The following is a 25,826-nucleotide window of genomic DNA, read 5'->3' on the forward strand; positions in this document are numbered from 1 at the left end:
AGACTTTTTCAGCATCTAATGAGATGATCATATTTTTTTTTTCTTTCAGTTTGTTTATATGGTGTATTACATTGACAGATTTTCATATGTTGAACCGTCCTTGCATCCCAGGGATGAAACCTAGTTGGTCATGGTGGATAATTTTTTTTGATGTGTTCTTGGATTTGGTTTTCCAATATTTTATTGAGTATTTTTGCATCAATGTTCATGAGGAAGATTGGTCTGTAATTTTCATTTTGTGTTGCATCTTTGTGTGGTTTAGATATCAGGGTAACTGTAGCCTCATAAGTAGAGTTTGGTAATGTTCCTTCTGTTTCTATTGTGTGAAACAATTTGAAGAGTATTGGAATTAGCTCTTCTTTGAAAATCTGGTAGAATTCTGTGCTGAATCCATCTGGTCCTGGACTTTTTTTGGTTGGGAGACTTTTAATGACTGTTTCTATTTCCTTAGGGGTTATTGGCCTATTTAAATAGTTTATCTCGTCTTGATTTAACTTTGGTATGTGGTACCTATCCAGAAAATTGTCCATTTCTTTCAGATTTTCCAATTTTGTGGAGTACAGGTTTTTGAAGTGTGATCTGATGATTCTCTGGATTTCCTTGTTGTCTGTTGTTATGTCCCCCTTTTCACTTCTGATTTTGTTAATTTGGATGCTCTCTCTCTCTCTGCATTTTGGCTAATTTGGATAAAGGCTTGTCTATCTTGTTGATTTTCTCAAAGAACCAACTCTTTGTTTCATTGATTCTTTGTATTGTTCTCTTTGTTTCTATTTTATTGATTTCAGCCCTCAATTTGATTATTCGTGGCATTTATTCCTCCTGAGTGAGTTTGCTTCTTTTTGTTCTAGAGCTTTCAGGTGTGTTGTTAAGTCACTAGTGTGAGATTTCTCCATCTTCTTTATGTGTGCCTTTAGTGCTATGAATTTTCCTCTTAGCACTGCTTTCATAGTGTCCCATAAGTTTGTGTATGTTATACCTTCATTTTCATTGAATTCTAGGAAATTTTTAATTTCTTTCTTTATTTCTTCCTTGACCCAGTGGTGATTCAGTTGGGCATTATTCAGTTTCCATGAGACTGTAGGCTTTCTGTAATTTTGTTGTAGTCGAATTCTAACTTTAAGCCATGGTGGCCTGATAAAATACAGGAGGTTATTTCATTGTTTTTGTATCTGTTAAGATTTGCTTTGTGACTGAGCATGTGGTCAATTTTAGAGAAGGTTCCATGGTGTGCTGAGAAGAAGGTATATTCTTTTTTGTTAGGGTAGAATGTTCTATAGATATCTATTAAGTCCATCTATTGAGTCATAATGTCTATTACTTCCCTTATTTCTCTGTTAAGTTCTGTCTGGCACATCTTTCCATTGGTGAGAGTAGGATGTTGAAATCTCCCACTACGAGTGTGTGGGATTTGATGTGTGATTTAAGCTTTAGTAATGTTTCTTTTACGAATGTGGGTACCCTTGTATTTGGGGCATAAATGTTCAGAATTGAGACTTCATTTCAGTAGATTTTCCTTGTGATAAGTATGTAATGTCCTTCCCAATCTCTTTCGACTGATTTTAGTTTGAAGTCTATTTTATTAGCTATTAGGATAGCAATACCAGTTTGCTTCTTAAGTCCATTTGATTGGAAAGTCTTTTCCCAGCCTTTTACTCTGAGGTAGTGTCTGTCTTTGAAGTTGAGGTGTGTTTCTTGTATGCAGCAGAAGGATGGATCCTATTTTCATATCCATTCTGTTAGCCTGTGTCTTTTTAAGGTGAGTTGAGACCATTGATCTTAATGGATATTAATGGCCAGTAATTGTTAATTCCTGTTATTTTTTGGTGGTAGTATTGTGTGATTCTCTTCTTTGGTATTTGTTGGTGTGGGACTATCTATTGCTTGTGTTTTCATGGATGTATCTAACTTCCTTAGGTTGAATTTTTCCTTCTAGTGCTTTCTGTAGGGCTGGATTTCTGGATAGGTATTGTTTAAATCTGGTTTTATCATGGAATATTTTGTTTACTCTGTCTATGGCCATTGAGTGTTTTGCTGGGTATAATAGTCTGGGTTGGCATCCATGGTTTCTTAGTGTCTGCATAATGTGTGTTCAGGACCTTCTGGCTTTCAGAGTCTCCATTGAGAAGTCAGGTGTTATTCTGATGGGTCTGTCTTTGTATGTTACTTGGCCTTATTCTTTTGCAGCTTTTTGCTGTGGGATGGTCTGTATGTCAAATTGCTCTGATTGGTCAATAAATAAAACACTGATTGGCCAGTGGCCAGGCAGGAAGTAGGTGGGACAAGGAGAGAGAATTCTGGGAAGCTGAAGGCTGAGACAGAGAGACACTGCCAGCCGCCGCCATGACAAGCAGCATGTGAAGACTCGGTAAGCCACAAGCCATGTGGCAAGGTATAGATTTATAGAAATGGATTAATTTAAGATATAAGAACAGTTAGCAAGAAGCCTGCCATGGCCATACAATTTGTAAGCAATATAAGTCTCCATGTTTACTTGGTTGGGTCTGAGCGTCTGTGGGACTGGCTGGTGACAAAGATTTGTTCTGACTGTGGGCAAGGCAGGAAAACTCTAGCTACAGCTTTTAATATTTTTTCTTTATTCTGTATGTTTAGTGGTTTTCTTATTATGTGGCAAGGGGACTTTTTTTGGATCTAATCTGTTTGGTGTTCTGTAAACTTCTTGTATCTTCATATGCACTTCCTTCTTTAGGTTGGGAAAGTTTTCTTCTTTGATTTTGTTAAATACATTTTTTTGTGCCTTTGAGTTGGTATTCTCCTTCTATCCCTATTATACTTTGGTTTGTTCTTTTCATGGTGTTCCAAATTTCCTGGATGTTTTGTGTTATGACTTTGTTGGCTTAAGTGTTTTCTTTGACTGACAAATCTGTTTCCTCTATTGTATCTTTGATGCCAGAGATTCTCTTTTCCATCTCTTGTATTCTGTTGGTTATGATTGCATCTGTAGTTCCTGTTCATTTATTCAGATTTTCCATGTTCAGCATTCCCTCAGTTTGTATCTTTTTTTATTGCCTGTATTTCAGTTTTCAAATCTTGAACTGTTTTCTTCACCTGTTTAATTGCTTTTTCTTGGCTTTCTTTAAGCGATTTATTGATTTCTTCCATTTTTTTGTTTGTCTTTTCCTCAATTTCTTTAAGAGAATTTTTCATTTCCTCTTTAAAGGCCTCTATCATCTTCTTAAAGTCATTTTAAGGTTGATTTCTTCTGCTTCTTCTGCTTTGGGATGTTCAGGTCTTGCTGATGTAGAACCACTAGGTTCTGGTGGTGCCATATTTGTATTTTTGTTGTTGACTGTATTTTTGCACTGGCATCTACCAATCTCTTCCTCCACTCGGTGCAAGCAGTGTCTGTGTCTGTGTCTGAGGAAGCCTCTCTTGGTCCAATTGATACTCTTGGTCCAATGGGAGCTCTTGGTCTAATTGGGGCTCTTGGTCCAATTAGTGCTGATGGACTCTGTGTCTCAGGGAGCAGCTCTTAGTCTAATTGGTGCTGATGGGCTCTTTCTCAGGGAGTAGCTGTTCCTAGCTGGTGCAAGGTGGGCTTATGTGTCCGGTGGTCACTGATGCTGCAGGGGATAGTTGACTTAGCAAGGACTAGTATTTACAATCTATATTGTAACTAATAATAATAGTGTGATTGATAATAATGGTTACTAATAATAACCTGTGGAATCACTGCTGGATGGCAGGATCTATGCTCCACATTAATTTTCTCAGCCCTTTAGAATCTATCTCCACAGTGTACTTGTATCACCAGTGGCCAGAACAGTACCAGGCATAGAATAAAGCCTTAACATCCATTGAAAGCATTGTACGATAGGTAGGCTTTTATTTGGCTAAGCTGGATATTGAGGTTTAAGGTCAGCAGAGTTGAACTGTAAAGTCAATAGTGGAGAACTAGAGCCCTGCTCCTATGGGTCTCCAGAGATAGTTAACATTAGTTTCGCCATCATTTTGAGTCAACTCCAACAGAGACATGGCTGAAGAGCTTCAGGAGAACTTCCTCCACTCAGAAAAACCTGAGAAAGTGTACTCCAAAATGAGAGCCATTTAAAAAAATTAATCTAAAAGGTAACTTCTCACTTCTGCCATTTGCTATTAGTTAGAGTCAACTGAGTCAACATGTCCATATTTGTGGGGCGAGGGTTACACAAGAGCATAAATACCAAGAGGCAGGAATCCTTTTTGGCCATCTTCTGGGCTGTCTGCAGCTCTTACCTGCTGCCCTTAGAGCTGTTCTGGTCAAAGACCAGCGCCATTAGGGCTGCGTTGTAGCCGAAGTTTTCTCTGGTCCTGCCCAGCCCCACAGACCCCACAGCCACTTATAAAATAATCACTCAGAAACTTATAATAATTAAAACCACATGACCTCAGATAGCTCTTATATCTTAAATTAGCCCATAACTATTAATCTATGTATCGCTACATGTTCTGTGGCTTTACCTGCATCTTATTACATGTTGCTTCTTGGGCAGCTCGCTGGCATCTCCTCTCCTTCTTCCTGTCTCTCTCTGTTTGAATTTTCTACCTGCCTCTAAGCTGTCTTGCTATAGGCCAAATGGCTTTATTTATCAACCAATCAGAGCAACACATATTTTCAGCATAAAGAACATTCCACAGCACTTCCCCTTTTCTGTCTAACCAAAAAGGACGTTTTTAACTTTAACATGCCTATACTTCCTGCTTGGCTACTGTCCAATCAGCATTTTATTTATCAACCAATCAGAGCAACACATATTCACAGCATACAGAAAGACATTCTCCCATCACTTCCCCTTTTCTGTCTAAACAAAAGGAAGGTCTTAACTTTAACTATTAAAATTACATATAACAAAACAGTTACCAAGCAAGAATTACGGTACAATATCTAGTCTATTTATATTTGGCAAATTCAAAGAAAATATTCTATCTATTCTATATTTGTGAATCTAAGGTTTCATATCTAATTTATCTTTTGTCACGACTAAGGAAAACTATAACTATCTAGTCTTCAACTACATCAAAGATCCCAGAAGGATATAATATTACCTAAGTAAACAGGAAGAGTATTGTAAGCAACTTCCAAAAATCTAGAATGACAGAGACATCTGGCTGCCTGAACAGTCACTCAGAATTCTTCTGCCAGTTTGGGGCATTCATTTTTTAGCCTACAGACCTAGGGTCTCTCAGTTGCTTCTCTCTGTGTCCTGTAGAATGCCTGGCATTTTCTTCTGCGAAGCATGAACCTGAAAGACCATCTTGCCTTGCAAATTTCAGTGGTCACCTTCCTATGGGTCCTGCATGTCTAGTTGATACAACATTTTGTCAAGCAGTCCAGGCAAGAACAATTTCTTGCCCAAATGGCTACTTTTGCGAAGAAGAAGATAAACTCCATATAGAGTGTCTTTGATGCCCATCTTCCTCTTTGAAGTAAATTGGTGCTGCCAGGAGCCGACATATCTCAATGTCCAGAAAAGTCTAAGTTTTTAAAACATTTTAAATGCCATATTCTGTATGTCTTTGAAGTGTTTGAAGATTATCTACCTAATTGAATTATATTTATGTATACCTAGAAAACTTAACTAAAATGACTATAAGCTTGATTATCATAGATGACTAATTAATAATATTTCTGAACTATACATTACAATTTCAAATGAGTTATACAAAGTACTTTAAACAAGAGTAGAAATATACATACAGTATAACAAAATTAACCTTAAATTTGTATCAATAAGCTAAAATCTATACCAATGTAAAACATTTTAAACAAGTTGCTCTTTAAAAGCAGGTTCAACAATCCACCCTTTTAACCTATCATATCTATATCCTATATTTCTATATCACTGAGTAGACAAGCTGTGTGATACCATGGGATGAGTCACCATGTCAGGTTGGCTATTGAATGCCTCTCAATGTTAGATGCTCTCTGATGAGTGTTGACACCTAGACACAAAATATACAAGCTTTATGGGTAATCCTGGCCTCTTTCACACATTTCTCTCCTCTCCTCTCCTCTCCTCTCCTCTCCTCTCCTCTCCTCTTCCTCCTCCTCTTCTTCTTCTTTCTTTCTCTCTCTCTCTCTCTCTCTCTCTCTCTCTCTCTCTCTCTCTCTCTCTCTCCCTGTGATGTATGCATACACATGTGTGCAAGTGTGTGTGGATGCACTCTCCTGTGTATGCACATATAGCAGTCAAAGGTTGACTCCTGGATATCTTCCTCTATTACTCTCCACATTATTTTTTTGAGATGGGTTCTCTCACTGAGCCTAGAGTTTGATGTTCTGGTTGGGCTGGTCGGCCAGCGAGTCCTTTGGGGACCCTCCAATCTGCATCCCTCATCCCGGCACTGGAGTTGTAAGTACACACGGCTATGCCTGGCTTTGACATGGGTTCTAGGTATCTGAGCTCAGGTCCTCATGCCCATACGGCATCACTTTGTCCACTGAGCTATCTCTGCAGCTGTTCATCAGAGCCAGACAGAGAGGAAGATGGGTGTGTGTGTGTGTGTGTGTGTGTGTGGTGGGGAGTGTTTCAGGTGGTCAGTGTCATCACTGGAATGAGCAATCTCTGTGATGTATGGTTAAATGGGAACCCAAAAGCTCTTCACAGCAGCTTACTTATTTATTGAAGAAATGTACATTACCAGGCATGATGGTACTTGCCTAGAATTTCTTCTGCTTCGAAGGCTGGGGCAGGAGGATAGTGTGTTTAAGGGCAGGCTGGGCAACATAGCTTGTCAGAAAGAAAGAAAACTAAGAAAGAAAGGCCTAAAACAATGTGAGTGCCTACCATATGCCAAGTATAGCTAGGTGATGGGATATAATGGTGAATAACTTAAACATGGTCTTTGTCATATGAAATGATCAAACACTAACTCAGTCTGATCTCATTGACATTAGTGATACCACATCTCTATGTTCATATGCTATTGTGTGCACACTTCCTTATTTAGTACCTCTTTCCCAGATACACAACCAACAAACATTTTATATGGGCTTTAATAAACACCAGTACTCAGTTAAGCTCTCTGAAAGCCTTATTTGGTTGGCATTATTACCATCTTCTACACCTTACAAATAAAGACACCAGACTAAGAGACATTAAGTAATTTGTTCAGAGTTACCATTAGTGAAAAGAGGAGTTAGGACTTGACCCAGGTTGGTCTGACTCCCGAACACATATCCTTAACTAATACTATGAGCTCAAGAAATTGGGACAATTTCATCTAATTCTCTACTGCTAATGGTGATGTCATGTTCCATATTGTTACTCTTCAGCCCCAAGCACACAATGTAGACTACACAGACACAGATAAACACAAACTGTCCTGGAGGGCCTGGGACTGAACATGTACAGCAGCAGCAGCAGTGGTCTTTGGGCTGCTGAATTACATACAGCAGTTAGTGCTTTACAGTTAACGCATAGACAAGAACTCAAAAAAATGGATAAGGGGCTAAGGAGAGCTCCAAAGCTGGGGTTGGGGAGAAAGAGTAGGTGTGTGTGTGTGTGTGTGTGTGTGTGTGTGTGTGTGTGTGTGTGTGTAAAAGGAATTCCTGAAAATCAGGAATACAAAACTGAGCTTGGCATGTCTGAAAACCTGGGCAAAAAAAGAAACTGTGATGAGTCAAATGATTTTATCTGTGGTGGCTGAACGGCTGGGCAGTAGCAAATGGCCTCGGTGAGGCATCTTTGGTGCATGATTTGCAGCTTCCATTTTCCTCCACAGTATTTTGCTTTGGTGACTCTGCTGTTGTGTGTTTGTCCACTCCCCTATGTTTCAAAGCTCTGCTGTATCACTTGGGATTGTAGTGCAGTGTGCCAGTCAGCTGGAGAATAGCATTTACTGGTTAGCGCCCGCTGTGTGCACAACACAAAGGGAGGTTTAGGAAGGAAGGTTTATGAAAGAGAAGGTTCTCTCTTCTAGAGATGCTTCTACTCCAGCTAAAGGGGTGAGCACAACCCTTGTGAGGAACTCAAATCAAACTGTTTCCAAACAAATATACACGTAATACAAATCACCAATATATTTCCCGAAGGCTGCACAGGCAGAAGTCAGCCCTGGAAGACTTTCCGGTGGAGCTGGGTTTTGATCCTGGATTTACGCCCAGGGTTCTGTACTGACCAAGACTGAAGGGTGTTCCAGAGCCAGCCATGAAGAATAGAAGTGTATTAAGTGACAGAAAGGGTAAGGACAGCCAAGTGAAAGACAGTACCAAGGACAGTACCAATAAGGAAACTAGGGAGGCTGTGCCTGAATTCCTCCTTGGGGCAGCGGCATGTACTTCAACAGGAAGGGGCTCTGGAGCGTACCTGAGGGTGCCTCATTCTATGCAAATCGTATCTTTGAAAATATAGTGCAGTCAAAAGTGCTGTCTGCTGAGTTTAGGGGCTGAGCTGGATGCTTCAATCTACATACCTGTCCTGTAAAGTGGGCACTATTTCCTGTGGGTCTCCAGGGAGGTTAAGTACCAGGGTCTTGTACTCATGAAAAGGTAGAGCTCCATGTGTAAGATAGGTTGCTTGACTTGCACACCCACTTCTCATGTACAACACACCTTAAAAATGTTAACAATTTAAGATACGCTAGTGGTGGTGTTTGGCGTTCCGTACAAAACTGATTTATAGTAGCCGTACTCTTATTTTCAAAGGGTTGAGCTTATCAAGTATGCAGCGAGAAAGAGTGGACAAATAGATAACATCATCAACCTGGGTCCTTTAAACACCCAGCAGAAATGACAAGAGAAGTCCCCCTGGGGTTTGTGGGTGAGGGATGGCCAGTGTATTCTCCTGTGGATGGCCTTCTGCTATTTTGTTGCCAGTGTGGGCATTTTTTAAGCCTAGGACAAACAATATGAACTTCTGCTCCAAATGTTTAGCTTTCTAGCTGTTCTCAAGGGTGCAACTTAAAAAATAATTTTAAAAAATCACCTTTATGGCTGGGCAGTGGTGGCACATGCCTTTAATCCCAGCACTTGGAAGCAGAGGCAGGTGGATCTCTATGAGTTCAAGGCCAGCATGGTCTACAGATTGAGTTCCAGGACAGCCAGGGCTACACAGAGAAATCGTGTCTGGAAAAAGCAAAAACAAAAAACAAACAAACAAACAAACAAACAAAAAAACCCAAAACCATTTATTTAGTATGCCTGAGTGCCCCTGGGTGTTTTTGTGTGCCATGGTGTACTTTTGGAGGTCAAAGGACAACTTGAAGAAGTTGGTTCTTTCAGTCCACCATTTTGAGTCCTGCAGATTGAACTCAGGCCACCAGGCTTGGGGACAAGGGCTACTACCTTCTAAGCCATGTAGGTGCAATGTTTTTAATGCACTTAGCTGTTTGCTGTACTGCTCCCTCCCTGTTACAGGATTAGGGGGCCAGTGTATCTCAGGACAGGGAGGCTTGCTGGACACTTTAAACAAACTTGCCAAAATGCAGGTAGGAGGAACTTCCTTGCCCCCAGAGTTCTCTTTCCCCGTGCTCAAACAGCACATGACAATTTACATAAGTCACAATGTAGGGAAAAAGAAGCACACTTTGGCCCCTGGAACCAGACCCAATGAAAGAAACACTCTTTGGCCCTGAAACCAGAGCCAAATCTGCCCCTGATCAACTGAGCAGAAAACCAACCAATCCCTAAGCAGAAAACCAACCAATCCCTGAGCATGAAATCTAGCCAATCTGAGTTTATCCAAACTCAAGAGGATTGAAATCTGAGCAATTCCCACCCTGGAAATCATCTCCACCCCTATGAAGCCCTATATAAGCCCTGTGCCTGATCAGTTGCTGCTTCCTTTTCCCACCCTGGCAGAGGCAGCCACTACTCACCTGGATTCTTCCCTCCCAGTAAATCTCTTGACTGAGGTTTGGGTGAAGATCTTTCAACGGAGAAGGAGTCTCGGCAGAGCACAGCAAGACTGTACACTTTCTCAAGGTGGGAGTGTGGGGGGCGGACCTGACCACAAGAACTGTAACAGCTTTGCTGGGGAAACCCTCCCCTGCAAGGGCAGAATTGTTACATTGGGGGGACCTTTCCCTGGAGCAGGGCTGTAAGCAACTATCCTCATAGTGACTTTGTGGTATTCCTTGGCTCTCGATTGCCAGAATACTTTTCCATCCGCGCTGCAACGCTTACACCCACTCTACAAACTTTTTTGTTTTTGTTATTTCGAGACAGAGTTTCTCCATTTAGCCCTGGCTGTCCTGGAACCCACTCTGTAGACCTAGCTGGCCTCAAACTCACGGAGATCCTCCTGCCTCTCCCTCCCATGCCACTACCTCCTAGCCCTACAAACATTTTTTTTTAAGGGAAAGGGATAAAAATTTCTTTGGACTGCTTGCATGGCATTTTATTTCATCAAATACAGATAGCTTTCTCCATTTGACAACAGACAATGAAAACCAAAATAATCCTCGATATCAGTTTCTAGGTCACACTGTCCATTAAGCAGATAATCCTGCCAAGTGTCTCAGGAACAGAAAGTTTCTTAACTCAGGTTGTGGAGACTAGGAAAAAAAAAGTGCAACTTGTGTCCAAACCAAGTGGGCTGGCTGTTCAAGCACAAGGAGGACAGGCGGACACTGGTGGTAGGGGATGCTGGGCACCTTCAGCACTGGAGGGAACAATTTAGAGATTGTCAGGGATGGTAGGCTCGGGCAGGGAGGCGTGGCAGGGCCGGGCTCCAGGTTGCGCACGCGCGCACCCTCGACGCCACGCCCACCCGCCCCCACCGCCCCTTCTGCGCCGGCGCGCCGCGCAGTCCCGCCCCCTCCTTCCTGCGGCGCTCTAGGGACCATGGCCGATCCTCGCGTGAGGCAGATCAAGATCAAGACCGGCGTGGTGAAGCGGTAAGGAACGGCCCGCGGCGCCGCGGCCGGTGCCCGCTCTCCTCTCCTCAGCGTCCGGGAGGTCCGGCGGAGGGTAGGCCCGAGGCAGGCGCGGCGCCCCGGCCTCGGCGGGGCGGGACGCGAGGGGCCCGCACTCAGGCTGGGCCGGCGCTGGCCGGGAGCCGCCCTCGGCGCTGGCCCGGCCGCCCTCCGTGCGGGGCTCCGGGGCGAGCGCGGTGCTGGCCCGGCCCGTGTGCGGGGCTCGGAGCCGCCCTCGGCTCCCCCGGGCCGGGAGGAGGGGGGTGGCCTGCGGCCGGAGAGGCCTTGGCCTGCGCGCGCCGGGCGGGCGGCTCGCTGAACTTGGCGGGGCGGAGGCGGAGCCTCCTGGCCCTGGCCTCAGGTGGACGGCGCTCAAGTTTAGGGGACGCTGAGAACGCGGGCCTCACCCAGCAGGCACGGGGGCGGAGCCCGGTGCCCTGACGTGCCCGACTCCCAGACTTTGGGAACTGGGGCGCAAACTTGAGCACCTCTGCAAACTTCTTGCCCGGAGCCTGCCCCAGAGCTGTCGGATGCTGCCTCCCATGAGTAGGCCAGGCTGGTGATTTGCCTTTATTCCCGACTGCCAGTACATACTTAGGGGCTCGTTAGAACTATTTTTGTTTAGACCCAAGGTGATCCAGCTGTGAAGCATTCCAAGAGAAAAGATGCACGGCCTCCTTACGAGGCATGTCATTCTGCAGTGGGAATAGCGTTTTCCTGTTGACCCATCTCTCTGCCGTTTATGATATTCCCATCAGAGGGAGGACAAACCTGGGAAGGAAAGTCACTTTTTGAGATACTGCCCCTGAGTTGTAGTACTTCACACAGGACTTTGGAAGCGTTTATTACGAAGACAGCTAGGAGATGGTATGAGTGGTAGGGAAGTACACACCTGGTCCTGAATGGTGGCTGACCTCAAATCTTTTGTTTGGTTTTGGTTTTTTGAGACAGGGTTTCTCTGTGTAGCCTTGGCTGTCCTGGATCTCGCTCGGTAGACCAGGCTGGCCCCGAACTTACAGAGATCCGCCTGTCTCTCTGCCTTCCAAGTGCTGGGATTAAAGGCGTGCGCCACCACCACTGCCCGGCTCCACTTCAAATCTTGATTCTGTCATTGATGTATGTATTCTGGAACATACCACGTTGCACTGTGCCTCTTGTATTGAATTTGTAAGGTAGAGTCTAAATCCCCCTGCATCCAGTTATTGAAAAGAAATGTCTGCTATGCTGCTCGATACAGGATGTGACAAGTAAAGAGTGGCTGGTGTGATACACGATAAACGTTTTCTTGATCAGGAACATGTTTAATGAAGTTTACAAAATCTAAATTGTATCTAAAGTCATACTGCAAGTTAGTAGCAGAGCAAGCAAAGGAAAGAAGATTTCTGATTACAACTGGGATGTTGTGGGTAGAGCATTGAAACTTGGGATAACGGAGGGGAGTATGAGGTATATAACCCAAAATACAAATACTCCACACCATCCCTCAGCCCACAGCTGTGCTCTCTTTAGCCGGACTTTCCTTGTGTCATTTGCCTTAGCATATTGTCTATTTGGCCCGAAAAGAGCCAGGGTGTGTGAGAGAATGCTTTGAAGTAGATATCATGGGAAATGGCTTGCAGTGTTTTTCCATTAATTGGTATGTCCTCGATAGTTATCACCCTTGTGGTCTGTATACTGTTCTATAAGTTTATTCAGTTTAAGTAGTTATATCCTTACAATACATATGCTAGAGAAACGTCATTTTGGCAAAGCTTAATTTTGGTATTCATATTTCAGTGAATTTTCATGAAACTTTCATAATTTACCATAATCTCAAATTGCTTATATAAGTTAATGAACATGTATCATACGTTTCTGTCGTGGCTCTTTTGTTGACATTTTGGTGTAGCATTTCCTCTTACATAGTGTAAAATTGTAAGACATATACTTTTAAACTTAAAATTTGTATTTCACCTGTTGATTGCTCGTATTTTGGCTTGCTGAATAAAGTCTACATCCATAAATATTACTTCCTTATTTTTCCTAAGAACTTATTTTGCTGTGATTCTGTCCTGTGTTAATATACTAAGGTGGAATTCTACATTTTACCTCACCTAAAGGGGAGTATGGATGAGGCAGACATTAATCGTTGGGGAAGAATGATCATAGGCCTTTTGCATATATTTACCTTTTTATAATAAAAAGCACTTAAAAGAGAAGCTGTTTTTCCCTTCTTCAGATTTAGTTTCAAAGACTTCTTAATCAGCTTCATGATTCCTAAGAACTTATTTTGCTGTGATTCTGGTTTTGTGAAAAGGATTCCTGCTTATTAGGTTTGTTGTGTTTTTTTTTTTTAATTGCATTTATTTATTTACTCTGTGTATGGAAGGGGGCATTTGTGCTATGGCACAGGTATGAAGATCATAGAACACTTTTCAGGAGTCTGCTCTCTCTTTCTACCATGTGGGGCCTAGGGATCAAACTCAGATAGTCAGGCTTGACAGCAAGCACCTCTTACCTGCTGAGACACCCCATCCATCCTGGACAGACTCTTTTTAAAGATTAGTCTCAAGACCAGCTTCTGTTCTCCACCCTTGTAGCCAGTTGTCCATTTCCTGTAATTCCATTTTACTTCAGAAGTCATAAGCTTTATCAGAAGAAGTGGTGTAAGGCCATCATCCATTACCCAGTTCATTTTGATTTTCCTTTCAAACTTGAGAGCCACTAGAATTTATATTCTAGGTTTCTGTCCTAGAGTTCATTTTGGGTGGATTATACTGTGAAGTTTAATAAAATCTGCTGCAGCACTTGTGATTCAGAAGTTCCCAATGTGGGGATTTAAGAGAAAATCTGGACAGAAGGATTAAGAGTTAAGGGAGCATGGAAACAGGTAGTAGTTAATAGATGGTGGTTGGCATCAGGGAGATAATGCAGTGGTACAAGATGGCCACCTGATCACGATGGCAAATGGTGGAAGCAGTCTAGTGGGTGAGACCCAGCCTGTACGTTAAGTAGAAGTAGAAGTAGCAGTGAGTTTCATTGATAGTGCTTGAGCTGGTGTCTTAGTCACTGTTGCTGTGAAGAGACACCATGGCCAAGGCAACTTAGAAAAGAAAGCGTTTAACTGGGGCTTTGTTCACAGTCTCAGAGGTGCATCTGTGACCATCCTGGTGGGAACATGGCAGCAGGTGGATGGGATGGTGCTAGAGCAGTAGCCAGGGCTTACATCTTACTCTCAAGTTGAAGGCAGAGAGAGCCAGAGATGGGGCCTGTTATGGGCTATGAAACCTCAAAGCTCACCCGAGGGACATATCCCTTCATACAAGGCCCCAAATCGCTCCACTGATTAGGGGCCAAACATTCAGATATGCACACATATGGGGGCCATTCTCATTCAGACCAACACAAGTGGAAAATAGTAAGAGCTTCATGGTGCCCTCCTTCCAGAGAAATGTTACCTAAACAAGTTAGAGGTGAAAATAAGTCATTAGGAACAGGAAAGAGTCTGTTTACTAAGAACGTTGGACAGCAGTGGGGCTGACCTGGTACTGAGCCTCTGATGAAGAGGGGGCCTTAAACACACCCTCTCAGTTGCAAGATTTTTCTCTTTTTAGGATTAATTCAGGCTGTGGAAATAGACATGTGCATTAGATAGGGACAATTAAATGAAATGTTTCTGAGCAGTTAACTTCGTTAACATGTGACTCAGTACAGATTGACCATCCCTAACTGGAAAATCTGAAATTCAAAATATTTAGAAATCCAAAACTTTTTGAGTGCTGATGTGACGTTGAACATGTTCAGATTTTGGAGCACTTTGATTTTGGAGTTATGGACATTCAGCTGGTAAACTTTATACAAACATTCCAAAATCTGAAAAAACTCTGAAATTTGAAACATACTTCGTCCCAAGCATTTCAGTTAAGTGATACATGGACAGTAGTGGGCATTGTTGGTAGACTTGATCTGTGTATTAGTTACTTTGTTGTTGTTGTTGTTGTGATAAATACCACTACCAAAAGTAATTTAAACAGGACAGGGTTTACTTCATCTTTACCCTCCAGGTAACAGGCGACACTGAGGGAAGCCGAGGCAGGAACTCAGGCAGGAACCTGGAGGCAGGAACTGAAGCAGAGACCATGGAAGAGGACTGCTTACCACTGTGCTTTCCAGGGCTTGTGCAGTCTGCTCTCATATTCAGCCCAGGACCACCTCTCCAGAGGTAGTACTGCCCAGGGCTTGGTGTTCTCATATCAATCATTAATCAAGAAAGTGCCAATAGGTCAATCTGATGGAGACAATTCCTTAGCTGGATGTCCCTCTTTCTGGTGACTTTAATGTGTCAATTTGATTAACTAGCACAGTCTGGCTGGCTCTTTTAAAAAGATTTAGATTTTTTTTTCTCCGATTACTAGATTTACAGGTATCTGTGATATGTCACAGCTAGTCCGGCTACTCTTGTAGGAAATGACCAAATACTATTCCTAATTTCCTTCCTCACTACAGATCTGTGACATTACTGTCATCTATCTGGTTCTGTCCATCGATGTTTAAGTGGCATCAGCTGTCCTGATTTTCTTGGACTGGAGTTTCCTAGGATGTGGAGCATTCTCTGTTAAAACTGGAGATGTCCAGGTGAACTAAGATGATTGATCATCTGTGCACCTAGCTCCGGGATCTCTATTTTGTCTATGCTATAATGTATTTGGAAGCGTTGGTGGTACACCTATATGCTGTCAACCTCTATACATCAGGCCTTACTTAATTTAAAATGTGTGACATAAATACAAATCCTTGCCATAGTAGCTTTTCTTTCTGTACTAGTTACTTAGAAAATATTTTCACTAAAGTGGAGGAAAATTGACTCTGTGTGTCAAGATGTGGTATTTTAGCTAAGTGATTTTTGTCTACTCTACATTTCCAAGTGGGATATGTGTTTATAAAATAAGTTTGTTACTAGACATGTGGTAAATTCAAGAAATTCTACAAGAAAGAAATTTTTAATCCATTTAATTTAGAAGGTGACCTTTGATTTTAAAGCCAACTTTTAGTAATACCTGATAGCTAGCTCATTGGTGGGTGAATTAATTGATTAAAAATACTTTATTAAATACATCTTTTTATAACCATTTTAGATTGGTAATAGCTTAAAATCTAGTGTGAACAAAGAATGTTAAAGTATTAGAAATCTCACTGACATTGCCCTGTAGTTCTCCTCTGCTTAAATGAAAGTGACACCAGTAGATTAGAATGAGACTGGGACAATTCACACTGCAATTGTGTTGCCTTAACTTTAACAGTCTTTTAACACTCTTGTTTAAATGTAGCTGACACACCATAATTACAAATCTACAAGCCTTTTTATAGAATTTTACATCAGGAACCTGTGGGGACATTATATTGATTTTTTTTTTTAATAAAGCACTGTTCCCAAACTGTGCCCTCTTCCCAAGTTTGTATATACCGAGTGTGTTGTCTCTTTACATACATACATAATACATTATATAGCAGAAACTGGAAACAATGTGAGTAAAATCCTTATTTAGTTTAATATATATTGTAGTGGCATAAGAAGTGAAAAGTATACATAGGTAGACAGAAGGGTTTTCTTGCTAAGCGTTGGATTCTGGTACAGTTCCTGTGTTTATAATAATGATGGATGGAAGTGTGATGGGCACTGTGTGGGCAAGGTTGAAGACAGCTTTGTAAATGACCCTGGAAGCCTTTCTAGCTTGTTTTCCCCTTTTTGTTCCTTTGTACCACACCTCCTCTTTGATTGGAGTTAAAGTTAACCAGAATGGATGGTGTCTTACTTTAGAATTTATCTAGCTGCTTTTGGAAGTTTTGTAATCAGTTCTCCAAAGTCGTAGTCAGAGGCAGTGTCAAAGTGGAATGCAGGTGGTCAGCTCGTCATCTACTTCTGCCAGCTACTTGGCAAGCAGGAGCCATGTACCCTGCAGCCATATGTCTCTTCAAGCTGGAAATGGAAAAGCCAAGGCGCTCATGATCATCATTTTCCCAACACAGAATATGTTCTGCAAATTGGGTTGGAAAGTGAAGGATCTTTTACTCTCTCTCTTGCTTGCTCATCCCCCTCCCTGTTTGTATCTGTACACGCACGCATGCACACACGCACGCACGCACGCACGCACGCACGCACGCACGCAGTGGGTGTTTTCATTGTGCATGTTATTTGGTAGAAATGTTGAAACTCTGTAGTAAGGTTGAGAAATTATGCTAATAGATGCTTAGGCGTGTGACCTTTCTATTTTAGTTTGTCCTTTCTAACAGTACATTTATAGAACATCATAGTGTCTTGTTAGGATGCTGTTATGTACCAGAGAGCTCTGATTTTTTTTTCTTGATATTTTGTCATGGATGTGGCTGATTCACAGAACACTTATTTAGCAACCTCTCAGAATTTCTTACTGCCTTTGAAGCATCTGATACAGTGTTAAAACCTGTTAGTACTCAGTGAAAGTTCTTTTCAATGAACAAAGGAATGGTGCTTCCCCTCTAACACTTTAAACTTGATCTAATCAGTAATTGAAAGCCACTGAAACAATGGTATGACTGCATAATAATTGCTCTAGTTATTTCTGTTTGTGGGAGTTAAGCAGTCAGAACCCCAGATTCCACTCACTACATATCACATCTATGACATTAGGAAAGTAACTTAGCCTTTGAAAGTCCCATTTTTCCTAGCTGAAAAATGGAATTTACAGTAGTATTTTTTCATGTTATTAAGAAAATTAAATAAGGTAACTATGTGAATCACTTAGCTCAAATACCTGATACATAGCAAATGATCAGTATATGTTAACTGCTGTCATTAACATCTGTCTTGGTATGTGCTGCTGTAACAAAAAATCTGAGAGTAGGCAATTTACAAATAACAGAAATGTATTTTTCAGAGGAGGCCCAGGGTCTTTTTGACATCTAGGTGATACCTCGAGTGCTTTGACAAGAAGGACAAGGAAGGGTTCAGCCCTGTGTGAGCCTCTTTATGAGACCCCTTTGCAAGAGAAGAAGAACCTTCATACCTGACCAGCTTCTCAAGGCTCCATCTCTTCATACTTGATTGGTGATTTTTGTCCACAGGAATTTTGGAAGGACATAAACAGACCATCATTGTTTAAGTCTTAAGTAGAAGACTTAAGAATGAATGCCTTTGAATCCCAGGACAGACTCAGAACTTGATTTTTTTAAATTGTGATAAAAATCTTGTTTCTTAGTTACTTGGTCAATGTCTGACTGGCCTTGGAGAAGGAAAGAATGTGAAGCTTGCATGTTTAAGTATTTTCTGTGGCTGTGTGATGGTGTCTTCCTGTTAATTGTTGAAGTGATTCTCTGGTTCCAAACCCCAGCAAAACCCTTCTCTTTTTAATAGAACCAACACCTTGTATCTATGTTATTAACATTCTAGGCAAAGCCACTTGTATTCTTTTTTTGCACTTAAGTTTATTGTAGTGGCAAGTGTTTGAGTGAATTTTAGAGAACATTAATTTTCAGAACCCATTTGTGATTTGTAAGTGTTAGAAGACGCCCCTATACTTCTTTAATTTTTAATTTATTATTGTGTATATGTACATGTATTTATGTTGGGAGAGGTAAGGACAACTTTGTGAAGTCATTTTTTTCTTTCCACTTTTAGGAGGGTTACGGGAATCCAACCCCGGTCACCAAGCTTCCTTGGCAAGCATATTTATTTGCTGTACCATCTTGCCCTGTTCCTATAGTTTTAATGCTAGATTATAGTATTGACAGATCCTCAATGTTTTGTTTTTAACTAAATTCTTTGCTTTTTGAGACACTTGTACCAAAGAAGTACTTTATGGCTCTCTTGATGTGTGCATCTCTGTGTATGTGTGCATATGCACACATATGTTCATGTTCTAACCTGGTCCATTAGAAACCTTTGTTTGTAAAGGATAATGAAGCAAATAAACACTAATATAACAGCAAATATCCCTGGTTTCTAAATAATGCTGTTACACTTTTAATAAAAAGATAGTCTCTGAAATTACTGTGCTGTACTGTACTCTATAAAACCTTTGAAACTATAAGTCCACTGAAGTGCATTTAAATTTAATACAGTAGTATAATTTTCATATATAATGTTACATTCTGAGACTGTATTAAGTTAAAATACATGAAGAATTTTTTTTAAGGCTGAGCAGTTCTCAGCTTTTCAGGAGTCAATGAGATGGTGTCTGATGGTATTCATAAAGTAGTGTGTAATTTGCGAGCTTGGTTAAGAAGTGGTAGAAACTAGAAAAAAGTTCATGTGACATAGAAACATAGAAAAAAGCTCAGCAGCCTGGAACTGTTTACTTTATAACTTAAACATAGGGGGCTTAGAAATGGAGAAATAAGAGAAACAGTGGCTATAACAAACAGCTACCCTTAAATAGTCATTCTTCAGGATGGCATGATATAAAACCCAACATAAGGATTTACTTAAAAACTAGCAACCTTGAACATTGTTTCAATGTTATAAATGATAATCTATTATAGAAAAATTTATGTGGTGGCGCACTCCTTTAATCCCAGCACTCGGGAGGCAGAGCCAGGAGGATCTCTGTGAGTTCGAGGCCAGCCTGGACTATAGAGGGAGTGCCAGGAAAGGCGCAAAACTACACAGAGAAACCCTGTCTCGAAAAACCAAAAAAAAAAAAAAAAAAAAGATTTTGTAGTTTGCATGGAATTAGTTATAACTCTGTCCCTACTGTCTCTGAATCTAGTTGAATGGGTATTTATGTTTATGTTTACCTGCGTGTTGCTAAGTTACTCTCATAAACAGGCCCACTCTTCCCAGGTTTAAAAAAAATTGTAAGTTAGAGAGATTGTTCAGTTGCTAAGATCCCTTCTGTGCAAGCGTGCGACTCCAGCATCACTGCAGAAAACAGGCACCCACTCCACATGTGTTCGTCACCCAGTGCCAGGGAGGTGGAGACAGGAGTCCTGGAGTCTTGCTGGCCAGCCAGTGTTGCTGCCAGTGCGCAGATTCAGTGAGAGATGCTGTCTCAGGTGTGGTTGAAGCCCAGCGCTGGTGGCGCACGCCTTTAATCCCAACACTGAGGGTCAGAAGTAGGTGGATCTCTGTGAGTTCGAGGCCAGCCTGGGCTACAGAACGAGTTCTAGGACAGCCAAGGATACACAAAGAAACCCTGTCTTGAAAAACCAAACATCAAACTGACCTCCACACACATGCACATGCAACCACATGATATGTATACATACAAGCACAATTATTTTTTAATCTTTATTTTTGTCACATAATAGACATACCTATTATGGAGCACAGTTTAGTATTTCAGTGCATACTTAGTGAGCAGCTTATGTTAATTGGTGTATCTATCACCTCAAACATCATTTGTTTGGGGAGCATTCAAAATCTTCTTTTAAAATATATTATCATAGGTTGTTACCTTTAAAGTTTTAAGTAATAACCAAAAATTGTCCATATTAATTGTGAATCAAGTATTGTTTGAATACATGTATATATTGCATAATCTTTCAGTCAGGGTTCTTCATCCCTCCTGTGAGCTTGTTGAGATATACAGTGTATTATTGCCATCTGTAGTCAGTCTGCTGTGCAGTCGCACGTAACAGCTACTCATGCCTGTGTCACTGTGACTTAGTGCCCATTGCTACAGATTGTTACTGCTGTTTGTAAAGCATAAGAATAGGGGGTTGGGGCTGGAGAGATGGCAGTAACATAGTGAGAGAAAGACTCCTTCTCTGTGTTAGGAAGAATTGCAGTCTTCAGAAATAATATTCCATTTCTTACAGTGCCCGTCACCAAGCCAGCCATTTTCATTGTGGTCACTGGATTCCTTTGAGTCCCTACGCCTCTGTCAGCGTTTCTGTAAAGTAGAAGCTATTTGGGTAGAAATGCTAGGACATAGTTGCCCTTTTCAAATGCTTTGTGTGGGGTGGGAGGAGGATGTGCCTGTTTGTTTTCCTCAGACACCATCCCCTTAGTTTTCTGAGACTGGGACCTTGGCTCTCCGGTTTGTCTATGCTAGTTGGCTAGGGAGCCCCTGTGTCTACCCAGCTTTTTCAGTTGGGTCCTGGGGGTGAACTCTGGTCCTAAGTTTGTACAGCGAGCGTGTCCCTGATGGAGCTCTCTCTGCAGCCTCTTTTTCCAGTACATTTGCTCACGATCGTACATGGGCTTTCCAGGGGCTGTGCAGTACTACAGCAGACTGAATGCAGAAACAGATAGGAGAATACGGCTACTTCTGTTAATTTAGACACAGATTGGCAAAAACGTGAAATGCTACCATTTTCGCTATTTGTTTTGAAAAGTAGAGTTACTTTTTATAAAATTGGTTATTTTAACATAATAGCACATTTACTTATGTGTGTAATGTATTTATGTGTAGTGTTTGCCCTTGTGTGCATGTGTTTGCAGAATGTCGGATGTCCTGTATTATATCACTCTCTGTTTTATTCCCTTAAAGACGGTTGGTTTCACTGAACCCGCAGCCAATTGTATTTGGCTAAGTTGGCTGGCCAGTGGACCCCAGTGATTGTCGGTATCTCTCCCTCCCTCCCCTCCCCTCTCCTAGCAGTGGTTACAGGTGTGCACGCTGTGTGGCTATTGGGCATGGGAACTCAGGTCCTCATGATTGTGCTGCCAGTACTTATCTGTTCCATCTTCCCAGTCTTTTTTTTCAGCAAGTGAATTAAATACACTTTAATTTTTCCTAATTTTAAAAATGAATGCCAAAATATTCAATATTCCATAAGTTTTTTGTTTCAGTTTCTGATACAGCCATTACGAACAAATTTATATAAACGACACCTCTGTGTGGTCCTCAGTAATTTTTTTAATGTCAGAGTATTTTGAAATTCTAGAGTTTGAGAACCATCACACTACTTCAGTAAGCAACCATCACCCAGCACTCATCCTTCATGATTCTAACCATAGAGGTTTAAGCAGGAGCCAAGGAATTTTGGATTTTACAAGTCCTGTGTGACTTCTTTTCATGTGCTCCTCTAAAAACACTGAAAAGAATTGTACAATTTTCTAAGTCCCCATTGCTCAAGACAATTATTCACGTTTACACTATCTTTAGCATACTCTTTAATATGAGGTGCTTCAATTCTGGAACAGTTGGATACAATTTGAGTATAAAGCCAAGGTTCATGTAATGCCAACCATTATGCTCCCCACCTTCCCACCTCGCCTCTCATTTTTCGAGACAGGGTTTCTCTTTTTAGCCCTGGCTGTCCTGTAACTCACTCTGTAGACTAGACAGGCCTCGAACTCACAGAGATCCCCCTGCCTTTGCCTCCCAAGTACTGGAATTAAAGGTGTGGGCCACCCACCACCTGACCCAATATGCATTCTTACTCAAATTAGAGAATTTACTTTTTTTAAATGGTGTGTGTGTGTGTGTGTGTGTGTGTGTGTGTTTGTGTGTGCGTGTGTGCACGTGTATGACATGGTGCACAGGTGAAGGTCAGGGGACATCTTTCAAGGGTCAGTTCTCTCCTTCCAACTTGTGGGCTCCAGGCCTGGAACTTTGGTCGTCAGGCTTGGCAGCAAGCTCCCTCACCCACTGAGCCGTCTCATGGGCTTGAAACAGAATTTTCATTTGCAGTGAATAGCAGTGACTCTTGAGAAATATGAAAAACAAAGTTTGGAATTTTTTTCTTAAATTGAACCATATTATTTAGCAATATTAATAACACAAACCCATCACTTAAAATGAGAACAGAAATAAAAACTAATTTTGTGTTACTCCCCTACCTGAAATAACTATTTTTTAGTCTTATGCTTATTATTATCTTCTTTTGTTCTATAACTGCCATTTGTATATTACTAAATAAGTTCTAGTTATTTTTTACTTGGTAAGAAGGGCATCTTTGGGGACTTCTCTTTCATTATCATCATCATTATTTAAAAATCTTTTTATTATTTGGGAATCTCACATCATGTACCCAGATCACACTCACTTCCCTGTCTTCCCATGTCTGTCTCCCCCCCCCCACCCCCACCCCCATCTCTGCCTCCCCCAAGGGAAAAAACAGTCCATTTTTGTGTTGTCCATATATTCACTGGAGCATGGTCAGATTCCTACTGGCCAGCCCCCTAAGGCTTTTTCCACCTGCATCCATGCCAGAAGCCATCAACTGAGGTAGAGCCAGCTCTACCTCGCCAATGCCACAGCCTGCACCACAGTATAGGCGGGACCAGCTCTTCTGCACGCACACACACACACACACACACACACACACACACACACACTGACATTAACATGGCTTTTGCGTCAGCCCAGACCACGTGCAACTGCATGGGCTTCAGTAGTAAGATGGGCTATAGTCATCGCCATGGCTGTTGACTGTATCAGGATCACTGACTCACTCATGGCCTTCAGTGGCTGCAAGGCCAGGAGCTTCGCCATGGCCTGGGGTGGTTACCTATGTCACATCCGCGTAGCGCTAGAGGCAGCAAGGCCTGAGGACATCACCAAAGCATCAGGCAAAGGTACAGCCTACATATGTCTACATGGGTTTCAGGTTTAATCAAGGCCTGGGTCAGGGAGCGGCATAGACCACTGACACTAACATAGCCTCCCGTGGCATCGCGGGCCTTCGAAGAGGTCCAATCCAGACAGTGAAACCTTCCCTCATATCCGGCCTTCATTGTTGCCCAGAGCCAGGGACATCCCATGGCCAGGTTCCGGGGCAGACCTTCGACCCTGCTGGGCCACAACAGCAAGCAGATCTCAGCCTCTCTCACCTGCCACTGCCCTGACATTTCCAGTTCCCCTTCTCTCCATCGCGCACTCGCCACTAAGGACTTCCCAGCTAATTACAGACAGAGCTAGAGTCCTAGATTTTCCTCCAAATTTAGACCTTGAAACTTGTGAGTTCAGCAGACCCTAAGTTATTTTTCTGCTTTATTGTTTTGTGTTTTTGTGGTGGTGGGGATCAAATGCAGGATTTTATGCATGCCAGACAATCTGTAATTATGAATTATATTCCTAGCCTTGAACTTCAATTTTTAAACAATGAATTGTGATATCCAAAGATTAACCATTTGTTATATTTGAAAATAAATGAACCATTAAATACTAGTGATCATACTTGGGAGAATTTACATGTGCATTCCTTTTAGAAGATTCATTTTATTTTTTCCCTTTGAGTAAATTTTAGAGAGTACTAAGCCAGGCATCGTGGTGGCCTATAATCCCAACTTCTGGAATACAAAGCCAAAAAAGACACATGAGCCCAGGAGTTCAAGAGCAGCCTGGGAAATAGTGAGAACTCATTTCAAAAAATAAATGACAGCACAAATCATCAAAACTAATTAGACATTCAGGTATACCAAATAAATCACCTTACTTCTGAATATAATCCTGAAAGGAAAGAGCACTTTGAAATACAAGGTAAAATGCAGAAATTTAAATATACAGACCTAAACTTCATGAGTGCATGTTTCAAACATGATTGTCAAAGTATCTTTCTGGCCAAATAGAATAAGAAGCAGCAGATAAAACTTTAAAAGACCAATAGCACCTTGCTAGCACATTGCTAATAAGGACTAATAGGTACTTAAACTGATGAAAGTGATTCAGACAACAACACATTAACCCCCTACTGTGCCCTGTTTTAAGCTGTTAATAGGCATTAGCCTTTTAGAGAACGACTAGCACTTTCATATTCATTTCCTAAGCCTTTGGTACATCAGTGAACTGTGAGAGCTGCTAGCTGTGTCTGGGTCTTAGGTCCTGTGTGTTTTCCAGAATGCTTGCAAGACTGCAGCTACCTGCTCTAAGTTGAGAATCCGTGTGCTCTTGATGTTCTTGGTGCTTTTTGATTGCTTTAAGTTTTGTGTAGAAGTTACATGAGGAATCAAGGCAGGTTTGTTTTTCTCTAGTACAGAGAGTACTACATGTAGTGAAAGGAACAATTCTTAGATTTGCTTAAAAAATTACCATAGTAAGGCCATAGTTTTTTTTCAATATTTTTAGACCTATATGAAATTTTAAGTAATTGATTTTCCCCAGAAATGAATCAAATAATTGAAAAAATAGGCCCATTAATATATATGTATATGAGGAGAGTTTTAAAAATGTAATTTTCTTAAAAATACAGTAAGTGACCTTTAAGCCAATTCTCTATGAGTTAGAATACTGTCTTGAATCTTTATTTGTGTGCATTATTTTTTATAGAGTTTTAAAATAGATGTTTTATGTTTTCATAATAATTCCAAATCCAGAATTTAGAGAACTGGGACCAGCAAGATGCCTCAGCAGGTAAAGGACTCGTTGTTGAGCCTGTTGGTCATCCCTGGAGCCGTGTGCGGGTGGAAGAGGAGACAGACACTCAGAAGTTGTCTGCTCCTTACCATCACATGCATGCTGTAGGCATACATACATCCGTGCATGCACATACCAATCACTTTTTAAAAGTTTACAACAAAGAATCCACTTAATTTTAAAAACAATTGTATCTTGAAGAAGCTTACTATATAAGTAAATGATAAATATATTGTCTGGATTAAATAATAATGTAATTTGAATAAATTTAGACCTTACTAAACATTTGGGAGCTTTGATTTTTTTTTTTTTTTTAGTATTTAAATCTCTTTAGTCTCACTCCATCCTTTTGACTGACTTTTATTTATATGATGTCTGCCCTTACATGTTACTCCTGTGAAAAGCAGCATCACAGACCTGTCTCTCCAACCTTCACCTCCCTTACTAGCTCATACCTCTAGGCATCAAGCATTTAGAAGACATCTTGTTAAATCACTTTGGAACTGATCTTTGTTCACTAGAGTCCCCCTTTAAAGCTCCATTTCTTTTATAAGTTTGTTTTGTAAGACTTTCTCTTCTTCAGCCAGTAGAGTTGGCTCCCAGTCTGTTTGTTTCTGTACTTTTCACATCATGGTCATTGTCTTGCTCAAAATTGTACGAACGTGGTGTGTGCAAAGCTTGATGTCAAGACTTCATTGCTGGTGATTTCTTAAG

At 41.3% G+C, this 25,826-nt stretch overlaps 1 protein-coding gene across 1 annotated transcript in view; it reads left to right on the forward strand.

The window, feature by feature from the left end:
• Nucleotides 1-10,719: 10,719 nt before the first annotated feature.
• Tbca (tubulin folding cofactor A) overlaps nt 10,720-25,826 on the forward strand; it is a 55,214-nt gene continuing 40,107 nt past the window's right edge. The window contains exon 1 of the mRNA XM_006981764.4: nt 10,720-10,836. Within this exon, the coding sequence (XP_006981826.1) occupies nt 10,784-10,836 (53 nt within the window). The 5' untranslated portion in view covers nt 10,720-10,783. The remainder of the gene's footprint in view (nt 10,837-25,826) is intronic.

The sequence above is a fragment of the Peromyscus maniculatus genome, chromosome 15, assembly GCF_049852395.1.
Source record: "Peromyscus maniculatus bairdii isolate BWxNUB_F1_BW_parent chromosome 15, HU_Pman_BW_mat_3.1, whole genome shotgun sequence".
NCBI lineage: Eukaryota > Metazoa > Chordata > Mammalia > Rodentia > Cricetidae > Peromyscus > Peromyscus maniculatus.